General features: G+C 49.8%; 1 protein-coding gene across 1 annotated transcript in view; it reads right to left on the bottom strand.

The window, feature by feature from the left end:
- Positions 1-22,926, bottom strand: part of SLIT3 (slit guidance ligand 3) — a 575,787-nt gene that overhangs the window by 29,220 nt on the left and 523,641 nt on the right. The window contains exons 24-29 of the mRNA XM_081292656.1: positions 20,306-20,377; positions 18,396-18,559; positions 15,859-15,983; positions 8,514-8,611; positions 5,145-5,284; positions 2,326-2,419 (exon numbers count right to left, since the gene is read on the bottom strand). Of these exons, the coding sequence (XP_081148782.1) occupies positions 2,326-2,419; positions 5,145-5,284; positions 8,514-8,611; positions 15,859-15,983; positions 18,396-18,559; positions 20,306-20,377 (693 nt within the window). The remainder of the gene's footprint in view (positions 1-2,325; positions 2,420-5,144; positions 5,285-8,513; positions 8,612-15,858; positions 15,984-18,395; positions 18,560-20,305; positions 20,378-22,926) is intronic.

The following is a 22,926-nucleotide window of genomic DNA, read 5'->3' as shown; positions in this document are numbered from 1 at the left end:
TTAGTTTATTTTTTGGTACTGAGGACTGAATCCAGGGGTGCTCTACTACTGGTCTACACTTCCAGCACTTTAAAAAATTTTTTGAGACAGGATCTCAATAAGTTGACTGGCTGGCCTCAAATTTGTCATCCTCCTGCCTTAACCTCCTGAGTTGCTGAGATTACAGGTGACACTATGCCTGGCCACATCTCAAATTTTATCAAGCCTATAAAACAATTTGGGATCTTGCTAAAGTGTAGCTTCTGATTCAGGGAGTCTGAGCAGGGCCCGGGAATCAGCATTCCCAGCAAGCTTCCATGTGTGGTTGCTGCTGCTGGTTGGGGGACTTCATTCCCTGCAGCCAGGATCTAGACAACACTACTTCATCCAGAGAAGAGGCTGGTGACACCCTGCATTTCCTATTGCTTCCAAATGTCTTGCCTGTATCTTTCTTCAAGTTAAAGTGAAAGGTTAATGCAATTTTAGTATCTGTTGGATCCATTCATTGTGGACCAGGGGGAGAAAACAGTGACACTCTTGTTTGCAGGACATCTGGAGTCTGGATTTAACTGAGAAACTGGCCAGGCCTGGGGGGGCCTGAGTCCACACCTTTCTAGGCCTGTCTCCAGGAGATTTGCTTTACCCCGCTGTGCCTCGTGGACTGTGGGCAGTAGCTGTGCATTCTGAGATTGTTGGGTGTTCCATGAGAATGCTCCCTGCCTGGCTCAGAGCAAGTTCTCGGTGTGTGCCGATCACTGTGATCTTTGTGTTTATGATTATTTTCAGTGTTTATGGGCAGGTCCTATCTGCCCTCTGCTGAGACCTCATTAGAAGAGCATACCAGGAGATCTCCAAGGATATATATCTTCCCACTTAGTCAAAGGCCGCACTGACCACATTTTTCTTGCTAACACCCTTCTAGGCTGCCATGGGATATGAGTTGCTTGCTGATGGGAGGGGAGGGGGATAAGATGATACAATGTTGCACTGGAGAAAGGATTATTGATTTAAATGCATTTGAATAAAAAGCTAACATTATTGAGCTGCTCAGTAGACCTTTTCAAGATAGTGTCTCCAAGGAGACATTGCAGTTAAATAAAATATCCTAGACTGTGAAAGCCTGACTGGTTTCTTTCACTTCTCCATTGTCCTAGAACTCAAGGGGTCTTGGTTACAATACAGAGTGAGATTTCAAGGAACAAGTCCAGAGGCTCATGAGAATCCCTAACTCCCTAGCATTCCTAAGAGATGGGGCAGTGCAGCACTGAGTTCCAGAGGCAGGTCCCTCATCCTAAGGGAGCTCAGTAGAAATATTTCTGGTGTCAGCTGAGGGCACATCCTGGGATTCCCAGCTGCCCTGGTCTCTGCCTGCTCCCCTGCACCATGATCCTGGGTGTTAGAGGCTCCCTCTGCTCCTAGACAGAGCCTGCTGGGGAGGAGAGGAAGCAACTGTGTGTGGAAAGCAGTTTCGGGGACAGGGAGAGCATTCTTGGCTGCAGGATTCCACCATCCTATCAATGTCAGAGACTTCCAGGTCTTGAGGGTCTAAGCATCTTCTCCAGAAGAAACACTGGCACCAGTTTTCATGATAGAGGGCGAGGGGAGAAGGTGGGAAGAGAGCCTTAGGAGGAATTCCCAGGAGTGCCATTGGTTTCTCAGGCTTGTGAACTGGGTGGCCCTCTCCTGAGGAAGCCTCTCCCTCCACCTCAGAATTGCTCATGTGCTTCTCTTAACGCCTATTGGCTCTGCTGCTCACTGTGGAGACGGCTCCACCAATGGCTGTGGCTGCTGAATCCAGCTGGGGCTCCTGAATCCAGCTGGGGCCCCTGTCCCCCAACTCCCTTCCTCCTACGTGTGCAAGCTGGCAAACCTTCTGTAGCCCCAGGTAAGATGGCCCGGAAGGCTGTGCCCTGGGAAGGCCACCCAACACCCTTCACACTTTGTTTCCTCTGAGCAACTTTTTTAGCTCTGGAAAGAAGAGATGTGGAGAGAGAGAGAGAGAGAGAGAGAGAGAGAGAGAGAGAGAGAGAGAGAGAGAGAGAGAGAGACGGAGGGAGGGGAGGCGAGGAGAGGGAAGAAGAAGCAAGGAAAGAGAGGAAAAGGGGGAAGGAAAGGAAAGAGAACATCTCTCTCTCCCTCGCTATTGGCAGAGATGAGAGACAGACATACAAGACAGAGACACTCACATAGGGAAAAGGAAAGCCTGAGAAACTTGGACCATGGCTGAGTCAGATCCAGAGGAGAGTGGGCTGGGGAGAGAAGCCCCCAGCACACACAGTGACTCAGCTTCCAACCCAGACAGCTGGAGGCTGAGTGCTCAGTGGCGGGCTGGACTGCAAGTCCTACCTGAATCCTTTGTCCAGGGAGATGCACTTGGCCTCATGCTGACAGAGGTTCATCTCAGGCACACAATGGTCAATCACCTCGTCACACAGCTCACCTGGTGGAGAGGGACAAGAACTCAGGTATCAGGACCCTCAGTCCTACATCTGTCAAGTCACAGAGCAAGGCCCTCACACTCTTCTCTTGGTGTATCGTTTTTCTTGACTTAGAGTTTCCTTCCCATGGGCACTGCCATAGCACCCCTGCTTGGGGATTCTACTCCATCATCCAGGGCAGCTGCGTCTGGAGTGGCAGCCTGGACCCCCGCTTGGGCTCTGCTGTCCAATTGCTTTTTAAATTTCACATCTTTTCAATAAGTCCTCCTGTGTGGGAGGCACCATGCCAGCTGCTGGGGCAGACAGTGACCTACTTCTGTCCTCTTCCAGGGTCTAGTGGTGGGAGATCTACAGGCAGACAGAACCTCACCATCCAGAGCCTTGAGGCCGCCACAGAGTTAAACTCTGGAAGCACAGAGAGACCATAACCTCGCCCAGGGGGTGAGAGGGAGCTCCTTGGAATGGCTAAGAAGGCTTAACTGCATGGTTCACCTGCTCCAGATCAAGAAGCCTCTTGGGTTTTTCAAGGGAAGCAAATAGGAGAGGAATTTGAATTTCTGGTCTCTGGATAACTAGCTTTGATGTCTATGGTGTTGCCTGGTGGGTCATAAATACCCGGGGTGCCCTCGCACAGGGGCTCAGATAAGTGCAACCTCTTCAAAGTTTTTCAGGAATGTAGGTGGGCTGGGTAAGGCAGGAGGCATCTCCCAAACAAGGTGGGATTCTAGGGTCTGACTTCTGGGTTTTCTCAAAGTCCACCCAATCAAGCCAGGTAGAGAGTGATCTAAGGGAGGGAGACTTCTAATGGCAGACGTTCTCCTCAGAGCTGAGGGTGGGGAGCTGCAGCTAGAGCAGGCTGCCTGGGCAGAAGGCCCTGAGGGTGAGTGAGACGCCCCAGAGCTGTTCTCTTCTGGGGTGGGGATAAGCCTATCTCTACCTTCCAGAGAGGGAGCTTCTCAAGGCCACAGTGTTCCTTACAGGCCTCCTCCTCCTCCTCCTCCTCCTCCTCCTCCTCCTTCTCTGAAAAGGCTCAGAGAAGCAGCCAAGTGTCTGTGTAGGCCTTGGATGTTTTGGGGGACAGAGGAGCCACAGTGCACTCCTCTCAGGAACAGAGTGCAACAAATATGGAACAGCCTGGTCCTTGAGACAGGGGCAGGGTTCCACTGAAGCAGGAGACAGGTCTCCTCAGAGCCCCTGCCACTGCCTGTCTGCCTGGTGAGGATTCCAGTTGAGGCCCTCCTCTGTCATAGAGCTGATTTTGATTTTGAGCACCGTTGCCTTCTCCTGAGCTGCTGGGATTTTGATGAGCAGCTTCTTCTGGACCAACTCTCTCCAGTGCTGCTTCTCAGGAAGCCCCTGTGGGCTGAGGGCATACCTTGGCCTTCTTGGTGTCTCTATTGCCTAATTCACTGCTCTGCCTGTAGTGAAGGGTGCCTGAGAAGAGTCACCTGCTGCTAGTGCAGCTCTTGGTTACGACTCTGCCCTCAGGAGATGGAGGAAGCAGGGCACAGGGGAGACACCCCTGCATGCTCTCTCAACCCAAGGGCTTGTCTGGGCCCAGGAGGCAGGCGGCTTTCTCAGCTGCCGTGGGGCAATCCAGCAGCCCAAGCTGTGCTGGGGCATCCTGGCTAGTGGACTGGAGGCTCTGCAGGGAACTCGCGCTGCTCCACGTCCCCCTCTGCAGTCCCCAGGGCTGCTCCACTGGGCACCACACCCCCGTATGCTTCATTCTGGACAGATGAGCCAGGTTCCAGCGGGCTGGGGGGCGGGGAGTTCTGAGCCACTTCACTCCCATTTCCTCCAGGCCTTAGGCCAGCAGGTCTGGAACTTGTAACTTAGAACACGATACCCAGGTTGCAGCAGGTTTCCAGGGATAAGAGGGAAGCTCAAAGGAGTGTGGAACTGCCGGGCTAAACATAGGCAGCTTTCTTTAAAGTAGGAGTTTTCAGAACTTCTAGTGTGTTCATTTGTACCAGGAGCTAAGAAAAGGGTATAACTCTGTGCAGGGCTCCCCGAGTTGGCTCTTTTTCTGGGATGGGCCACTTCAGGTCACTTTAGTAACAAAGTCAGTTGTGTTTGTACCAATTAGTATCATTTTGATTTAAAATCTAATAGTCTATTTGATGGTTAAACAAAGGTGTTGGGGTTGGGGGCTGTGTGGGTAGAAAGACAACCCCGAGCAATGATCCCTCCCATGGGGCCTTCCCGCACTCTCCAGCAGGACGGTTTCCAGTGGTCCTGGGACCTCTGGGCTTACACAGCTGTGTTCTCATTCTGCTGAACCTGTGTGTCTCCTTAGCTCCTGGCAGAGTGTCTGGAAGAACTTAGATCTCCAGAGACAGCTGACTATACCTGAACAAAGCTGAGAGCAGCTCAAGGGCCTCTGCTGGCCTCAAACATGTGGGCCACTAGGCTTCCCAAAGGAGGGCACAGCCATCAGCTCAATGGATGACAGCTGGAAGAGCCCTGGGGACCCGCTTCCTAGTGGGAAGGAGCGAGTGGCCTGTAGGGGTGGGTGGTTGGGGTGGCGGAGCCAGACCTGCTGGCAGACAGGATGCTGGGGAGGCCCCTCGTGGCACGTCACAGTCTTGGGATCTTGGTCTCTGGGAGAAAGGAGGTGGGGTCCTTCCTCCTTTAAGAATGTCACTAAGGGAAGGGGACTCTTCTAGAGACACTGTCTACACCATGCCACCAACGTGAGTGTGCTGGAGCGTCCTGAGCCCTCACCTGTGAAGTTGGGGGGGCACACGCATGCGTAGTTGTTGACCCCGTCCACGCAGGTGGCGTTGTTCTCACAGTCGTTGTCCTCACAGTCGTCGGGGTTGATCTCACAGCGCTGCCCCTCGAAGCCCAGAGGGCAGGAGCAGCTTTGGGATGTGAGAAGAGGGCAGAGGGATGAGGGGCAGGGAGGGGGGGCAGGGGAGGGGAGAGGGAGGCAGAACTACAGTTAGTTGGGTCTCAGGACCGAGGGCCAAGGCAGCACCCGGGACACAGGAGGTCTCGGGCCAGAGCAGGAAGACCCCGGGAACCCACAGGATGGTTCTGACTAGCTCCCTGTCTCCAGGCCATGTTCTGGCTCCCTGACACCTGTTGGCTGCCTTGCCTTAGGGGCAGGTCCTACCAGCACTGCCACCCCACTGTCGCTAGCTGGAAGTGGTTTCCTGGGTGTAGCTTAAATTCCTGCAGCTGTCCTCTAAAACACCTGCTCTGTCCTCTGTGGCTCAGATGCCCCATCCCCTCCAGAGACGGTTCACTCTATGTTGAGGGAGCAGCTGGGCCTCCTAGCTGGGGTCACGGGTCTCTGCACCCAGGGTTCCTGGGAATGATTTCTGTCTGCTACTTTCTAGCTGTCTGGCCTTGGGTGCTCAAGGAATTAAATGAGATAATACAAGTGAAACACTTGGAAGGGAACACAGTGCACAGGAAAACTCTAAGCACATGGCTTAACATTAGTTCTAGAAAAAACCACCATACCCCCTCAACCTTTCCTCAGGGAGACCATCTCTCTGTGCCATGTATTCCTACCACTTCTGGGGCGAGGGGGAGGACCCCTTTCCTGCCAAGACTGAGGCCTCCTGGTGAGCGCGGGTTGAACACAATAAATCAACAGGACATATTTCCTTCATCATCTCTGGTGCATTAAATCTTTTAGAGAAAATCTTCAACCCCTTGTCCTCTGCCTGACCTTGGTTATACCCCAGGATCGGGCATGTAAAAGAACAGATAAAGCCTGGCAGAAGTGAAGGGGAAAGGGGCTGGGAGGTGCCTGGGGGGTGGGTGGGACGTGAGCCTCTGATTAAAAATGCTTCCTGGAACCTGCCTCTTCCCAGGGCCAAGTTGATAACCAGGGATTGGCCCTGTCCATGAGCATGGCTCCAGCTTCAGACCCTGTAAGTCCAGGCCTCTGTTTCAGGGACTGCTCTGACTTGGGATGTCACTGAAAAGTAAACTAAACTATTAAGGAATGAATTCTGTGGTCCTAGAATCAATCCTACCTTACTTCTGTTCCTCTGCAATCTGAAAACCATATCACATTTCCCACACAAGGCCGAGGACTGAGCTCTCGAGATAGCGGAGAAAAATGACTTTTTTTTTTTTTTTTAATGTCAGAAACCCTGGGCGTTCAAAAAAAAAAATTACAGAGTGGGTAGGAATTCAAGGTCTTAAACCAAGGCATTAGTGTAGGTTTCCTTGATGATCAACTTCTTGGGTTTGCCCCAGAACATTAGGGTGGCCCCACAGTGGGCAATGAGATAGATGGTGGCTGGCCAAGGGAGTCCAGACTGTGGGACAGAGGTGGGGAGGGGCTGAGTCTCCCCGTCCTCACTGGGAAACTTGAAGGAGTTGTCAAGAAGCTGCAAGAGCATTAGTCAGTCTCGGGGACTTTGAGGCCAGGTGGCATCTCCCTGGTGTGGCCCTTGCTCCCTTTGTGAGCCCACAGTGCAGCAAGAATAGAGAAGCCTCTGTCTGAAGCGGGTGTGATGCTTCCAGAATTCTGACTCCCAAGAGGTGCTGTGGGTTGGACTGTGTTCTCCAGGAAAGACAGACGGAAGTCATAGCCCCGGACCTCGAACGTGACTCTACTTGAAACTAGTGTTGTTGCAGGGCGTACTAGACACCCATTGTGGTGTCCCCGTGAGAAGACAGACGTGTGAAGACAGACAAGGGGAGAAGGCCCTGTGACAGTGAAGGCAGAGCCTGGAGTGACGGGCTGAGTGCCGAGGAATGCCAGGCTCGCCAGCGGAAGCCAGAAAGAGGCAAGGAGGGACCCTCCCCTGTTGGGTTTGGAAAGTGCCTGTCCCTGCAGAAACCTGGATTTGGGGCTTCCTGGTCCAAGAATTTGCCTCACTGCCCTCCTCCTGTTGATCTGGGTCCTTTTTCTTTCAAATTAAGTTTCAGGAACATTTGCTGTTCACTCGAAATTCCTCAAAGATGGAAGATGGCCAGGAGAGACCAGGCGACACAGAATCGCCTACGGGGATGACCCTCCCTTCCTGAGCCCCAATTCTCTCCTTCTGGCTGGAGCAGAGCCTCATCTGGGCCTGGAGGTGAACTTCCTGGCGGACACTGTGTGGCCACCTCTGGGAGATTCCCATGCAGTTTCTCCTCATCCTGCTCCAAGTGAGCGGGAGGAAGTGAGTGGTTTGGCCTATTCCAGGCAGGAACAGGAACTCGGGCCAGAGCCTCACTTGTCAAGAGTCAGGCAGGGTTGGATGGGGGGCTGGCTTGGCGGGAGGACATGTGGGTGGGCTGGGTGTCCCGGGGAGGAGAACCAGGAGCCCAGAGCTTGATATCTTCCACAGACCCACACAGCAACCCCTGATCAGAGGGCTTTCAGAAATTAATGTCAACCCAAGCTCTAAGATGTCCATCAGAGCTTGGCACCAGAAGCCTTTATGCCAGCAGCTGATGCCCGGCTCACTGTGCCACAGAAGCCACTTCCAATGGTCTGCTCCTGCCAGGGCCACTGGCTGGGGAGCCTGGGCACCTGAAAGCTATGGGGAAGGCAGGAGGCATGAAGGGGCCTGACGTCTGGGCAGAGGCCCAATCTCACGCTCAGCACAGGGTAAAGAAAAGTTTACATGGTGTCCATGCCCTTTTCTTTCTGAGACCTTAAGACCAGCTCCAGGAACCAGTGTCAGGATATGTGACCTAAAGCAAACCAATCTCTGAGCCTCAGTTTCCTCATCTGTTCAACGGGGCTAGTACTACCTCCTGGACGGGGTCATGAGAAGATGCTAATGGGACAGTGCATGACTAGTCAGGCTGGCCACCAACTCTTAGCATTATTCACGATCCAGGAGAGAGTGGTGGGGCTGCCAGGCTGCATCTGCTCCTTCCCTGACTTCAGTTGGCAACTGCAGCTCCCTTGCAGACTCCTAGCTTGGATAGCTGAGGCTGGCACTGGGGTTCAAATCCAAGTACCAGTGCTGACTACTTAACTCAGGCAAAGGCTAATCCCTTTGATGCTTCGGGTTCTTGTCTGCAGTAGGGATAATCGTGCTTCCCTATGGCGTGGGCAGGGTCTTAACGTCGTTCTCAGAGAGGACTCTGCCCATGGAGCCCGAGGGCAGGGAGGCCTGTGGTGAGCTGTACCTGAACCCATCCTTGTGGCTCTCGCTCAGGTGGCAGGTGCCTCCGTTCTGGCAGGGGTTCTGGATGCAGGTGTTGATGGGCACGGTGCAGTCCTTGCCCTAAGGAGAAGACAGAGAAATGCCCAGGGAGGGGGGCTTGGATGGCTGCTGTGACACAGACTGAGAGTTCCTAGTCTCCCTGGAGGAAGCTGAGGAGATGCTGGAGAGGAGGCCCTGGATAGGCCTGCCATGTGACTCAGAGTAAGCCAAAGCGCCCCTTCACCTCTGTCACACTGCAGTGACAAGGAAGAAACCTGGAGAACCCAGGAGTCCAGGCTCCAGCATCATGACTTCTGTAGTCCACAGCCTCGGATCCTCAACAGCAGTATCGAATGTGGACTCTGGACATGACCAAACCCGATTCACATCCCAGCTCCACCTCTTCCTGCTGGCTGCCCTTGACCTTGCAAAAGCCTCCTAAGCTCTGATAGGGCTGTTATGAGAAGGAAGCCAGAGCTTTGGTGTAAGGAAGTGCTGCACACGGTAGGTCTAACCCACAACTCCAGACGGATGGACTAAGGCTGACCTGTGGCTAATCAACTGTGTGTCCTGTAAAATGCCAACCCCGGAGATTCATCCTTGATTGGTCTGGATGTTTGTTCTGAAGTGCAGCAGGTAAGCCCAACGTCAGGCGAGGCTGAAACCACTGCGTAGTCTGGAGTGAGGGGAGTTCCTCTGGGCTAGGCTCCTCCCCCTCCCAGGCACCTCCCCTCCCAGGCACCTCCCCTCCCAGGCTCCTCCCCTCCCAGGCTCCTCCCCCTTCCAGGCACCTCCCCTCCCAGGCACCTCCCCTCCCAGGCACCTCCCCTCCCAGGCTCCTCCCCTCCCAGGCACCTCCCCTCCCAGGCTCCTCCCCCTTCCAGGCTCGGCTCCTCTTAAGGGGATGCTCGAGCTGACAAGGAGCCAACCAGGTGGCAGGTGAGGAAGATCATGCCAGGCAGAAGGAGCAGTGAGGACAAGGGCACTCAGAAGGGCAGCCCCAGGACAGAGATTAGAATTAGACCCAGTGTCCCAGGATGCAGCCCAGCTCTTCTCAGACCTCTGGCTCCTGCTTCTCCCCTGGGACTAATGGGCCGGGGTTACACCCAAGTATTGGCAGCAGCCCTGTACAGGACCCGGTAGCCTGGGGAGGGGTCTGTTGCATCTATTTCTGGGTCACAGTTCAGTGGCCTGGGTGGATGCCAGGTGGGGGTGACCTAGGGAGCCCTCCCACTGCCGTTCCACCTGCTGGCCATCTGCCAGAGAAAACCCTCTTTCCTTTCTGCTGCTGCCAGTGCCTGTCATGGAATGGGACTGGGGCTTCCTGGTGTGTGGTCACTGCCAACTGAGCCTGCCCAGGGCAGCCTCCTGCTCTCTCAGGGCTGCTGCCACTCCAGCAGCTGGCCATGGCTGGCTGGTTCTTAAACCATTTCATGCCCCCACCACAGTTAGAGGGCCGTCAGTCTTAGAGGGGAAGGCCAGTGCAGTTTGGGGTGTCATCTGGGTTCATCCTAAGCTACAGTGACACAGGGCCCTCAGTCAGAGTGGGAATAGAAACTGTGACGATAATCTTCCCTCACATTATGGAGCACACTTTTGTTCCAGGTCTTATGCTAAGCGTTTTATACTCATGTTCACAAGAACCCTCCCAGATCAATATCAGTGTTATTACACACATTTTTACAGACAGGGAAGACAGACTTGGGAAGTGAGGTAATAGGTTCAAGAATGCACAGTTGGAAATAGAAGCGGCAGCTGAGCCCAAAGCCAGTGCTGGGCCTCTGTGCTAGACCACTGATCTTGACCCTCTTAAAACCCAGGTTCTGGAATGCAGTGGATCAGAGCATGAATCTAGGTTGGCTGATGTTTTGCCTGGAGGAAATGATAGTTCTCCCTGAGCCTCTTTCCATTTTCTGTGAAATGAGAATAATAGTTAAGTATCCTAAATTAAAACATCCAAAATCCAGAATGCTCCCAAATCTGAATCTTTAGGGACTGGCATGATGTCATAAGTGAAAATTTCCACACCTGATCTCGGTGATGGGTCACGGTCAAAATGCAGGTGCAGAAAAAATGCCAAATAAAGTTACAGGCTGTGTGTATGAGGTGAATATGAAACAGAGATGAACTGCACTGTAGGCTTAGGTCTCATCCCTAAGGTAGCTCAGTATGTATATATAAATATTCCAAAATCGGAACAAATCTGAAATCTTTGGTCCCAAGCATTTCAGATAAGGGACACTCAGCCTCTACCTACCCCAGGGGAGTAACTTGTTTAGAAATCACATAGCTGTAAGCATGTAATGGCAGCTCATAGTAACAGCGGGGATGACAAAGACTGGGGTCTGAGGCAGGGTGGCATGTGGGTGATTAAAATACCTTTTAGGGTCCCGATTGGTGTTAAATAGCTTGGGGGTATGTGTAGGGTTGGCAGCAGGGTAGATGGACTTGCAGGGCAGGGCAGGAGAACCTTGAGAAGCTTTGGGCAGGGCCTCCTAAGCCCCTGCCTGGTCTAACCTTGCAAGTAGCATCTACTCCAGATGGAATATTCCCCTTAGGGTGGGGATGGGGGTGGAGGTTGGGATACCTGTCTCCTCCAGTCTTCTATGCTGAGCATGGGAATCTAGGGGGCAGATCCTGGTACCCGATGACACAGTAATTGAGCCTGGAGGTGGGAATTCAGTGACTAGAGAAATAATCACCATTACCAAAGCCTGGCTAATTAGTCTTCAATTCTTTTCAGCTGCATTTTGTTCAAATCCTCCAGATATGTGATGCTCCTTGGTCCTTCCTCACTTTCTACTCCTCACTGTGTGTGTGTGTGTGTGTGTGTGTGTGTGTGTGTGTGTGTGTGTAAAGGACATGACTGAGGATACTGGCTTCCTTTTAAAGAGACTGGAAACATCTATCCTTACTGGAAAGCTCTTTCTGAGATGGGGCTGGGAGGGCTGTTCTAAAGCCTTGCTACTCAAAGTGTGGTCCTTGGACTGGCAGTGTTGGCATTCCACGGAGCTTGTTAAAAATGCAGTCTGAGGCCCGACTTTATGTCTCATGAACCAAAGCCTGCATTTTAACAAAATCTCCGGGTGACTCTTGACAATACTGAAGTTTGAGAAGTACTGCTCTGAGACACTGAACGTGTGTAGAAAGCTGAATGGCTGAGAAATACATTTTATGTCCCAAATCCTAGAATAGTGGCAAGATAGCCACCTTGTGGGAAATGTCTACAGAATGCTCTCACTGAGGTAGACAAGTGCAAACGTGATGCTTTTCCATCTTGACGACAGCTGGTGAGCATGAGTATTCCCCTTTACCAGTAGGAAAGTGAGGCTTGGTGAGAATCAGTGGCTAGTGATGAGTAGGGGTGTAGACCTTCCTGCAAGAGGTAGCTGGTTCTCATTTTAGCTCACACACTTCCCAGGTGTGGGGGCCTGGATAAGTTCTTAGGTTTTTACAAACCTTAGTTTCTTCACGTATCAAAAGAGGACAACAAAACTTATTTCGCAGGCCAATTAAGAGCAGTGTAGGAGGTGACATCCTGCGACTGCTTCACAAAGGCCTGGTGTTTTCGTAGGTTAACAGAGCTGCCAGCAGATCAGATGATAAACAGTGCCTGCTAGGCCTCTTTTTTTTTTTTTTATGGCACTGGAGATTGAACCCATGGGTGCTCTACCACTGAACTATGCCCTCAACTCTTTTTATTTTTAAATTTTGAGACAGGTTCTCACTAAGTTGCTGAGGCTGGCCTGAAACTTGCGATCCTCCTTCCTCAGCCTCCTGAACTACTGGATTATAGGTGTGTGCTCCTGCACCAGGCTTGCTGTGCTTTTGGAACATTGGGACTTCCCAAAGCCATGTAGCTGGTCAAATGAGAAACTGAGATATCTGAGTAAATGTCTTGGCCTTGAGCTTGATTTTGTGGGTGACAAGGATCTGTGGTCAGCTTAGTGACATGTCCAAAACTATTCTTTCATTTGTTTCCATTGAGTGGGCTTCAACCAATCAACAAGGAGAGCAGGTGAAATGAACTCAGCCAGGGTGTCAAATGCACCATGAAATGGCCCCTTTGGCTCAAACTGCTCCACTTTACATTGGAGGAAACTGAGGCAAGGAGACGAGCAGGAGTGCCCAAGGCCCTGCAGCCAGGGGGACACAGGCTCTCGGGGTTCCTTCCACATGGGGTTCTTTCTACCACTGTATTCTGTGTTCTGTTTTTCTCTACCCTAAAGATTCAGACAGGTTCTCAATGGCCAGGGACTGTCACCCTCAGTGTTGCAATTGCTGAACTTACTGATGGGCAGTGCATGGAGTAGCCAAGAGCATGGGTTCTGGAGTTACTTGGCTCTGAGCCTGAATCCCACTCCCTCACTGCTATGTTCTGTTTCTTCAACTGTAAAGTAAGGGTCATTTATCAGGAACTGTGTCCCAAGGCTTTCATGAAAGGTATGCAAGGTGGTGTTAGCTAGTTTAGTGTGCTGTCAGTACACAGTAGGCACTCAACAGTGATGGCTCTAACACTGACTATGTTGTTGTGATAGTCATCATTTTTGTCATGCCAATGTACATTGCCACAGTCATGACTATCATCCTCACCATCACCATATGATCAGCATCAGCATCATCACTACCACCACCTCCATTGATACCACCGCCATCATCATCATCACCATCACCATCACCATCACTATCATCATCATCACCATCATCATCATCACCATCACTATCACCATTATTATCACCATTGCCATCACCATCACATCCTCATGATCCTCATTATTACTCCCACCATCACTATAATCATTACCTTTATCATCACCTTCATAACCAAAACCATAACCATCATGATTACTATCCCCATCGTTATTGTCACATCACCATTACCATAACCATCACCATCACTATAATCATCACCATCACCACGATAATCTTCATCATCACCATCATTATCACCATCACCATTATCATTGCTATAATCATTACATTCCTTACCAGCACCAACATCACTATTATCATTGCCATCACGATCATCACTATCATCGTCAACATCAGCACCATCGTTATACACCATCACCATCATCACCTTCATCATTATCATCACCATTACTCACATCATCATAATCATCCCCAGTATGTAACCCTGAACTGCCTGAGCTCAAAGGTTCCTAAAAGTCAAAATCTCTGTTCAAATTCTTTTGAAATCTATAAGATGTCCAGAGTCTTGTGGATAAAGTTAAAAAACAAAAACAAAACTGGCATTATCCCGCTGTGGCCCTGTAGATGAACTCTTTCCTCTGATGTGAATGGTCAGACTATGGTCAGAGGAAAAGTGTAGTCTGGACTTTCAGATTCAGGCCAAGTTCAAAGAGAAGGAAGCCAGATTAGCATGTGTGTTCACCTAATCTTTAAAATTGGGATGATGACCTCCAACTCTGAAGGTGATTATAAAAATTAGAGGAGGGAATAAATGCTTAAGGCCTAGTTGAAGGCTTGGTCTTTAGTTAATTAGAGAACCACACAAGGACTGGGCATGCAGCTCAGTGCTAGAGTGCTTCCTTAGCATGTCTGAGCCCCTGGGTTCCATCCCCAGCACCAAACAAACAAAACAAAGAGAACTAGACATGCATGGAACTAGAAGATCATAAATACACGTCTCAGTTCCAGGAGAACCATCAAAAGTCATTGACTATTCAGTGTCACAGATTGATAATCTGTTGAACCAGCATGGAACCACCTATTCTGATGGCCCCTCTCACAGCTGGTATGAGGGAGCTGCATGCAAGGGAAGAAGTAAAAATCAGTGCAGATTGAAGGCCAGATCCTGTCATGGGTGCACCGAGTACATTATTGTACACTTTATTCCCGCATGGTGGCGGGGCAGGTGGGGGGGAGGCTTGGTGTACAGATGGGAGAGCTGAGGCTAAGTCATTGGCCATTGCCGCACAGCTAGTAAATGACAAAAACTGGGACCCACACATGCTTCTCAGTGTGAATACACAGCTTGAGTTTTGTCCACTAAACCCACACAGGGAGGTTCAGGGGAAGCATGGCTCCCGAGCATGCCCCCTCTTAATCTCTGTTCTTCTCCTGCTAGTAACTGTGTGTGGGTGTAGAATGCACAGGTCTGGGACTCTGGTGAGTTTGAGGCCTTGGGGACCTAGGGCTTCAAAGAGAATCCTTGACCTGTCTTGTCCCAGGCCCATAGGTGGCACTCTGACACTGTCTGCTAGAAGCACAGCTACCATTGAGAAATCTCCCAGTTTCCCATTCCCCACCTGGAGTCTGCTCTTCAGCTTGTCACTACACACGCACAATCCCTCTGGGGATGGAGATGTGGCTATGGCAGCCACCTGTCACTCAGCCTATACCAGGGGTGAGCACTGGATGGATTGCGGGGCTGTCGTGGACTCGTGGTGTGTCCAGAGCATTCAGATTAGTGCCCTGAAGGCTGAAATCTGGGAAGTTCTGCAGGGGAGGATGGAGCCACAGCTCTGCTGACCCCCCTGACACTTTGACTCTGGAATCCTGTAGACCTGGGTCTTAATCCCATCACTTCTAAGCTTTGGGAAATTGAGTCAAACCCTGTCAACAGTTGTAGGCCTGGTTTCCACATCAGAAAAATGGGAATTAATGATTTTTTCATAGGTTCACTGGGAGTGTTTAAAAAGAAGAGATGAGCAAGATGCCATGCAGAGAGCTTGACACACAGTCTGTCCTCTCTGGATGTCAGTAGGGAGCAGGGTGACATCTCCTGGGCAGTGTTGTGAGAAGAGGGAGGAAAGGACTATCTTGGAATTGGCCTGGATTTCTGGGGAGGACAAAAGGGAGAACTGGGTCTCACTTCTGTAGGCTCCCCAAGTCTGCCAGCAACGTGGGTGGGCTTGGCAGCCCCCAGGCCTTTTAACCCCTATCTCTGTTTCCTCATCAATCTGAAATCAACACTTTTAGGGCAGGACTGGGGGGGGGTGTTGATGGAGAAAGAAGGTTCTGGAAATCCCTTGGAAAGGGAGTCAGTGGGTTCAAGGCGTGCCTTTACTTGGAAGCACTTAAACTCTCCTGAGATGTAATTTCCCCATGTTTCATAAAGAAAATACAAATGCAACATTTCCCCCATATCTCAGAGCATCTGTCTCAAGACTATAAGGGGTCCTATTTGGCACAGTGTGACAAGAACTGGCAGCCTTTGCCAGTTCTGAGAATAGGAAAGTTCTAGGAAATGACACTTTGGATAGGGTCAGCCAGCATGGTGCACCATTCTGGGTCCAAGACAGAGGAGGAGCCTGGGGTGTGAATGGTGGCGACTGGGGTGGGGGTGGGGGCACATGTCGTACCTTGTAGCTGTAGGGGCAGGTGCAGCGGTACTGCTCCACAGGGTCCTGACTGCATGTGCCATTGTTCTTGCATGGGCTGGAGAGGCAGGCATTGCACTTGGCCGCAATGTTGATATCCACTGGACCTGGGTAGCAAAACCAGCGTTGGTGACAGCTCTGAGCTGGATCTCTGCCACACCTCCCTTTCCCTCAGTTCTGGTTCCTCCCCATCTCCATGCCCGGGGCAGCTGGTTCTCTCCAGCCAGCACAACCATCCTGGCTAGAGTCACATTAATTTAACCATTGTCCAGTGAGAAAAATCAAAGTGGGACATCAGACAGAAGCATTTCTTTAGTCAAATCAATTACTGTAATTAGCCTGATCCGATTTGGGTGCTAATCTGCAAACAAGGCACTGTAATTAGAAACCCCCTGTGTATCTTCATATTCCAGAGAGCCCGGGACCCAGACTAAATTTGGGCTCTCACTTCTTCACCCTCAAACACCCTTCCCATGGAAAAGTCTGTGCCAGGCTCCGGAGGGATGCATATGCCAAAGGCATACATAGGAAGTCCTCCCTGCAAAACCTTACAGGTTAGAAACAGATGGCCCCATGGGCACAGCAATGTGTTGGCACTTTGCTTGGGGACAATTGCATCCATGGCAGTTCCAACTCTCCCTGCTTTCTTTAGCGGTAGGGGCTGGAAGAGGGCATGGTCTTCATGCAGAGCTTTGCAAAGGGAACAGTGTCCTGCTGCTACAGCCAGCTTTGAGCATGAGCCCTGGATACACAGGACTTACTTAATGACAGGACTTTAAATGATTGTGGAGCTGACAGTCCTCAACCTGGACATGGGTGGAGACTAGCTCCAGGAAGTGGCCCTTCCTGGTGGATGAACAGAAGGGCCTGACTGAGAGCCTTCTATTTTTAAAGCTCCTCAGGTGATTCCAACCTGCACAGCCAAGATGGAGAAATGCTATTCTAGGGTTATTTGGATCTTTTAGTGTCAGATCAGATGTCTGGGAAGCTGGAGGTGGAAAATTAAAATTAGCTTTAAGTCAACATTCCCCTCCCACCAGCTTTTTAGCAGAAGGATGGGACACAGTGGTTGTTTTTTTTTTGTTTGTTTGTTTTTTTTTGAGGGCAATAAAGTTTATCTGTATATAAACCTTCAGATTCTAAGAGATGAGCAAAGGACAGACAAATGTGAAATGTAAGTGGAAAGTAAATTTTTGAGACAAAATTCAAAATCCACAATAATTAAAATAAAAGGAGATATGATTGTTTTTTGATTTTATATTATATATGATTACAAAATAAGATAAAATAATAAGAGCACCTAATGCAAGAGTCCCTAGGAGGATGCTACTGGGAGTAGCACTCTAAAGATTTTGAGCTGGCTAAGTAGCAGTAGAATATTACATCCAGCGTGGTCATCAAGAGCATGCATTCTGGAAACAGAAGGACCTGGAATCCCACCTGTGTGTTCTTTAGAGGTCATTGGGGTTGGGATGCAGCTCAGCAATGGAGCCCTTGCCTAGCAGGCCCAGGCCTGGGTTCAGTTAAAGTAACCTCTTTGAATCTTAGTTTTCTCACTTTTTAAAAATGAAGATAATATTAATATTTGTCTCATAGAAGTTTTACAGAATTACATAAAGTGATGCATGAAAACTGAGAATTAAAATACTATGCTAAAAGTGCTTAAAATAGCATCAGTTGAAAATAAAGAACTCAGTAGTTGTTAGCCTGATAATGATACAATCAGTAAAAATCACATGTACACAAAATTTTCTGCAGTGAGTGGGAAAATGCTAATAATGGTGGGTGGACAGTGCAGGCTAAAGGGGATAGGCGGGTTAAAAGGGTTCTCAACTCTGGAAAAATATGTGCAGGAAGAAGTCAGTGAGGAAGTACAGTCGGCTCTCTGTGTTCATATCACATCTGCAGATTCTGCATCCAGATTAAACTAACCACAGATAGAAAATGTTCAGAAAATAATTGTGTCTATACTAAACATAAACAGGCTTCTTTTGGGATTCATTATTCCCTAAACAATATAATACAACTACTTTCTACATAACATTTTCATTGTATTGGGTATCATAAGTAATCTAGAGATGGTTCGTAGGACACAGCAGGTGTGCGTATGTGCAGATATGATACTATTTTATATAGGAGAGTGTCCTTGTATTTTGGTATCTGTGGGGGACCTGGAACCAATCCCCAGGAATGCTGGGGATTGATGGCTGTAAACACAGCAGCAGAGTCTGGGAGTGTAGTGGCGTGACAGTGTGTGCTGAGGTGCCTGATGCCCTGGGTTCACTTGCCAGCACGGGTGTGGTGGTGGGAAGACAGCAGAGGGCTTTGGTGGGGAGAATGTCAAAATGAGATGTGATTCCACATTAATTTTAGCATCTGAGTCTCTGTTTGGCCCATGGGAGAGATAGGGTAATGATTTTAGAAGTCACATCTGTTGAGATGCCCAGCTCTGATGGGCTGTTGGAGGAGAGAACCCACCCCACAAGGGGCAGGGAAGTGAATGGGTGGGCAGCACCTACCTTTGCACTGGAACCGATGGGTGGGAGTGGTGAGCAGGAGTCTGTCGGCCATGGGCTCGGGGCTGCTGCAGCGGGCGATGCCAGGTTCCTTGTACCCTGCCTTCACCCATTCCGACAACCAGCGCAGATTGCAGTCACAGTGCAGTGGGTTGGTTCCCAGTGCCCTGGGAGGCAGAACAGGAAGTTAGGACCCCCTGTCCAGCCTGGTCCATAGGCTCCATATCCTTGGCTGCCTGGAAAAGCAGGATTTTCTGACTTTGGTCAATTGGGGTGTCTGACATGGAAACAGGTGGAGAAGTTTTTCTATTGGAGCAAAGTAGTATCTTGAGGGTATTTCTAATCCTGAGCATATGCCAATGCCTACCTGTTCCCCCTCCCACTTTTGAGACATTGCTCTCACCACCCTGGTAAAATTGTATCCTCAACTCAACCCCAACCCTGGATCCCCTAGAAGCTTTCTGGAATGCTGGCCAAATCATGATCTGGCTCCTGTCCCTACTCAAGGGCCCATTGGGAGATGTATTCTGCAAAGAAGTTTCTGAGACCCAGAAGTTTGGAAGCAGCTTCAGACCACTCAGATTGAAGATCAGGGAGGAGGGCACAGTTCAGTGTGGAAATCTCCAAAGTGGTCCCAGGAAGAAAATACTAGAACTTTAAAAAAATCCCATCTGGGCTGGGGCTGTAGCTCAGTGACAAAGCACTTGCCTAGCATGTGTGAGGCACTGGGTTCTATCCTTAGCACCACATAAAATAAACAAAATAAAGCCAACTCTGTCCATCTACAACTACAAAAACAAAAACAAAAACCCATCCTTCACCATTTCTACTTCAAATGTTTTAAAATATGCATACATAATACCTTAGTATAACTGTGTATGCACACAAAATATGAAAATAACCGAATACACATATAGAAGGAGTACGAACTCAAACATATTCATGGACAGAGGAAAGTAGTAAGAAAACCAAACACCAACAAAACTAAAGGTGCCTGATCTAGGGAAGAGAGCCCTGGCCTGGAAGGTCAGGGAAGTTGAATTCTAGGCCAAAGCCTCACTGAACTGCTAGGTGACTTCCACCTAGCCACTTTGTATTTATACACCTCAGTTTCCTTGTGTGAAATAGGACAGGAGTGCCTGATCCAGAATGTGGGACGGTTGAGAATGTGCACTTTGCAGTCCAGATAATCCTTGAGCTGTGCTGAGCCTCTGCTGCTTACTGACCGTGTCACTCCTGGACAAATTCTTTAAACCCTCTAAGTTTCAATTGTATCATGTAGAAAGGGATAAAATCGCCTCCATAATAAGAAATGAGTTAGATAATTCATCCAAAGTGTTTAGCATATAGTAAACATTTTCTGGCAGTTCTTCTTACATTGTTTACAGAATCGATGATGCCTTTGAAGGCACTGGCAGCAAAGAAAAAGACAACGTAGACAGTATGGATACGTTGTCAGAAAATAAATTAGTCAGCCTTCCGAATCCTCGGGTTCCACATCTGCAGATTCAACCAAGTGTGCATCAAAAATAATGGAAAACAATCGCATCTGTGCTGAACACATCCTGTTTTCCTGTCATTATTCCCTCACCAAATACAGGACAACAACGTGTCACATAGCATTTGCACTTTACTAAGGATTAGAAGCAATCTAGAGATGCATTAAAATATGCAGGAGGATGTGCATGGGTTCTATGCAAATACTCTGCCATTTCATACCAGGGACCTGAGCATCTTCAGATTTTGGTCTCTGCAGGGGCTCCTGGAACAAGTCCCCTGCAGATGTGGAGAGATGACTGTGTGTATGGAATGGATATATTCCAGAAGCTAGCTGTAATGATATTGTGATGATGTCGCACATTATGAGCTTGCGTTTCCAGTGAATGCAGGCTGGAGAGAAAGGGGCTACTTACAGGTGGGAAAGGGATGTCAGGTCATTGAAGGAGCCTTCAGAAACAGTGGAAATGTCGTTGCCATGGAGGGTCCTGAGATGGAAGGGACAGGTCAGAGGGTTACACTCAGTGACAGTTTGAACCCAGCCACCTGTCAGTAGTTCCCAGAGTGTCACTGCTAGCAGCGACAGCTGGTGCTCTTGCTGCAGGTTGCGTGGCTGTTCCTCTGCCCAGCTCAGCAGCAGGGATGGAGGGCAGAGTATTTGGGGAGGAAGAGGGTGCTCTTTTCAGTGGGATAGAGCTGGGAGGAAATCAGAAATCAGTCCCTTTTGGAGGTGGAACATGGGGTAAATTATTCTCTGGGTCTCCATTTTCACACCTTAAAAGTGGAGAGGCGTATCTATGCACAGAAGCCCTTGGAAACTCAGAGATGATGTTCTTAACTATGCCTCAGACCATAAATTCTGAGGCCAGGTTTCTTGCTTTCAGAACCTGACTCTACCACTTTCCAGCTGTGTGACTGTGGGCAAAGCAGCTCACCTTCTCTGAGTCTCCCTTTCCTACTGTAAAATGGGAATGAAATAAATGAGATTTGCCATGGAGGTAGCAGTGCAGGTATTAATCCATGCAGAGAAAGCCTAGCACTCCAGACACACATACATGAGCCTGGCACTTGGCACATATGAGTGCATCTTCTGACAGCAAGTCCAGAAGGCCGGGCAACCTGTTGGATATCTGCAGCCACTCTTGGGAGTGTACGTGGTGTGAGCTATTCTTTTTTGCAAAGTGGTGGATACTGAGCCTCTGCCAGTGCCTGGAGGACAGGTCCATGAAAACGTGGAATGAAACTGTTCTGTGATCCAGGAACAAGAGCCAACCTATAATTCAGGATTATATACCCCACCGAAAAATTTATCATTAGCAGCATTTAAAAAAAAAAGCCTAATTAAACATTTATCATTAGCAACATTTAAAAAAAAAACCCTAAACCGATGACTCACTTTGGGGTCTGGTCTATGAAATACAAGGTGCTAAGTCCTACAGACTCAGAAGCTTCTTTACTGACTGATGGCCCCATTAGGTGTGCTGGTGATAACGCACTGTTAAGGGAAGGACTAACAACTTGAGTACAGGCAGGAGTCCTAGCAAAATAGAGGCAAGGTTAGCACTGACTGCACAAATGTAAGCAGTAACTCATGGAACCGCTCTTTTGTTTTGCTTTCCACTGAAGTTAGACTGCCCTGGGTCTTCAACTGAAACCGAGATGGTAACTTAATTATGTTTAATATAGAACAGGGGATCTCCCATGGGGTGAGCATTGATGCTAGAAAATACACAGATCTCTGAGCCTCATTGGCAGAGACACAGATTCTGTGGGTCTGGGTGGACCTGAGGTCCTACATTTCTGACATGTTCCCTGGTGTGCAGCTGCTGTTGGTCCAGGGACCCTTCAAGGGCGAAGGTTTAGAGAACTTCCCCCTATTACATCAGGGCAAGGGGTTCATTTCCCTCCTCCTCTTCCCAAATCTCCTCTCTTTTCCTTTTGGCACTGGACATCAAACCCAGGCTGTGCACATACTAAGCATGGGCTGGAGCCATGTCTCCTGGCCCTGCCCTCCTCTTCCTCCTCAGAGTTGTGCTCGGTTGACATCCTCACCATGGCCAACTCCTTCCCCTACAGTTTCAGGTCAGACTCTCTGGGGTGGGATGGGGTGGGGAGGCAGTACGTCCGTCGGTCAGGAGATAGCCAACAGTCCTCTGAAGGGTGATCCTGCAGCTTCTCACCTCTGTGGGTGAGAAGCAGCCCGGGCACTTCTGAACACACTCACAGTGTCATTTCATCTCTAACCCGTGAGCTTGATTACGAACCCCAGCGCCTGCCAGCTATTGACTTGGATGGCTTCACTGTGCCTTGCTGTTTTGCACATGCACTCAGCCCCGTTGCTAATCGTTCTGGAAGGGGCCTGGGCCCCTAGAGGCATGAAGCTCTCTTTAAAACTACCAGATAACCTAAAGGCAGTTTGAGCATGGTGACACCCATAAGCCACACACCCACTTACTGTGAGGGGGCCCGCTGAGATCTCTGTACCTACGGAGAAATGGGCTGCATTTTACTGGGACAACTCTAAAGAAACCTGCTTCCACCTCAGGTTCTCACTCCCAGATTGGCCCCCAAAGACGGTCTCTAGCACGTCAGACCCCCATCCTAAAAGGTGCTGGAGAGGTGGGTGACATGCTTGCCAGGAAGCACTGGGCGCCCAGTGCCTGCTGCCTCCCTCTCCCTGGCACCTGCAGGAACAGAGGCTGGCCAGCCCCTCTCAGAACCCCCGATGGCTCATCTTTGCTCCCTCCTGACTATTAGGGGATGTAAAGGCACACTTGGGATGCACACGGTGGCATTGGTAGTGCAACATCAGGACCTAACCACACATGTCAGCGCTGGGCTACTGGAACCTTGCTGTCTGGATCCCTGGATGCTCATAGTTTGTCTATAGTGGCAGGACCTGTCCTCGTCCTAAATGTGGGCTGGAGTCAGTGGATTCTCTTCTGAGCAGGTGAGGCCACTCTCAGGGGTTAAGAGGTTAGGCTCTGAGTCAGGTGGCCTGGGCTTGAGTCCTTCCTCTCGTTCTGGCTTTTGGTGC

This window comes from Spermophilus citellus, assembly GCF_964194105.1.
Source record: "Spermophilus citellus genome assembly, chromosome: 1".
In the NCBI taxonomy this organism is placed as follows: Eukaryota; Metazoa; Chordata; class Mammalia; order Rodentia; family Sciuridae; genus Spermophilus; species Spermophilus citellus.
This window is presented reverse-complemented; position numbering and strand designations above follow the sequence as displayed.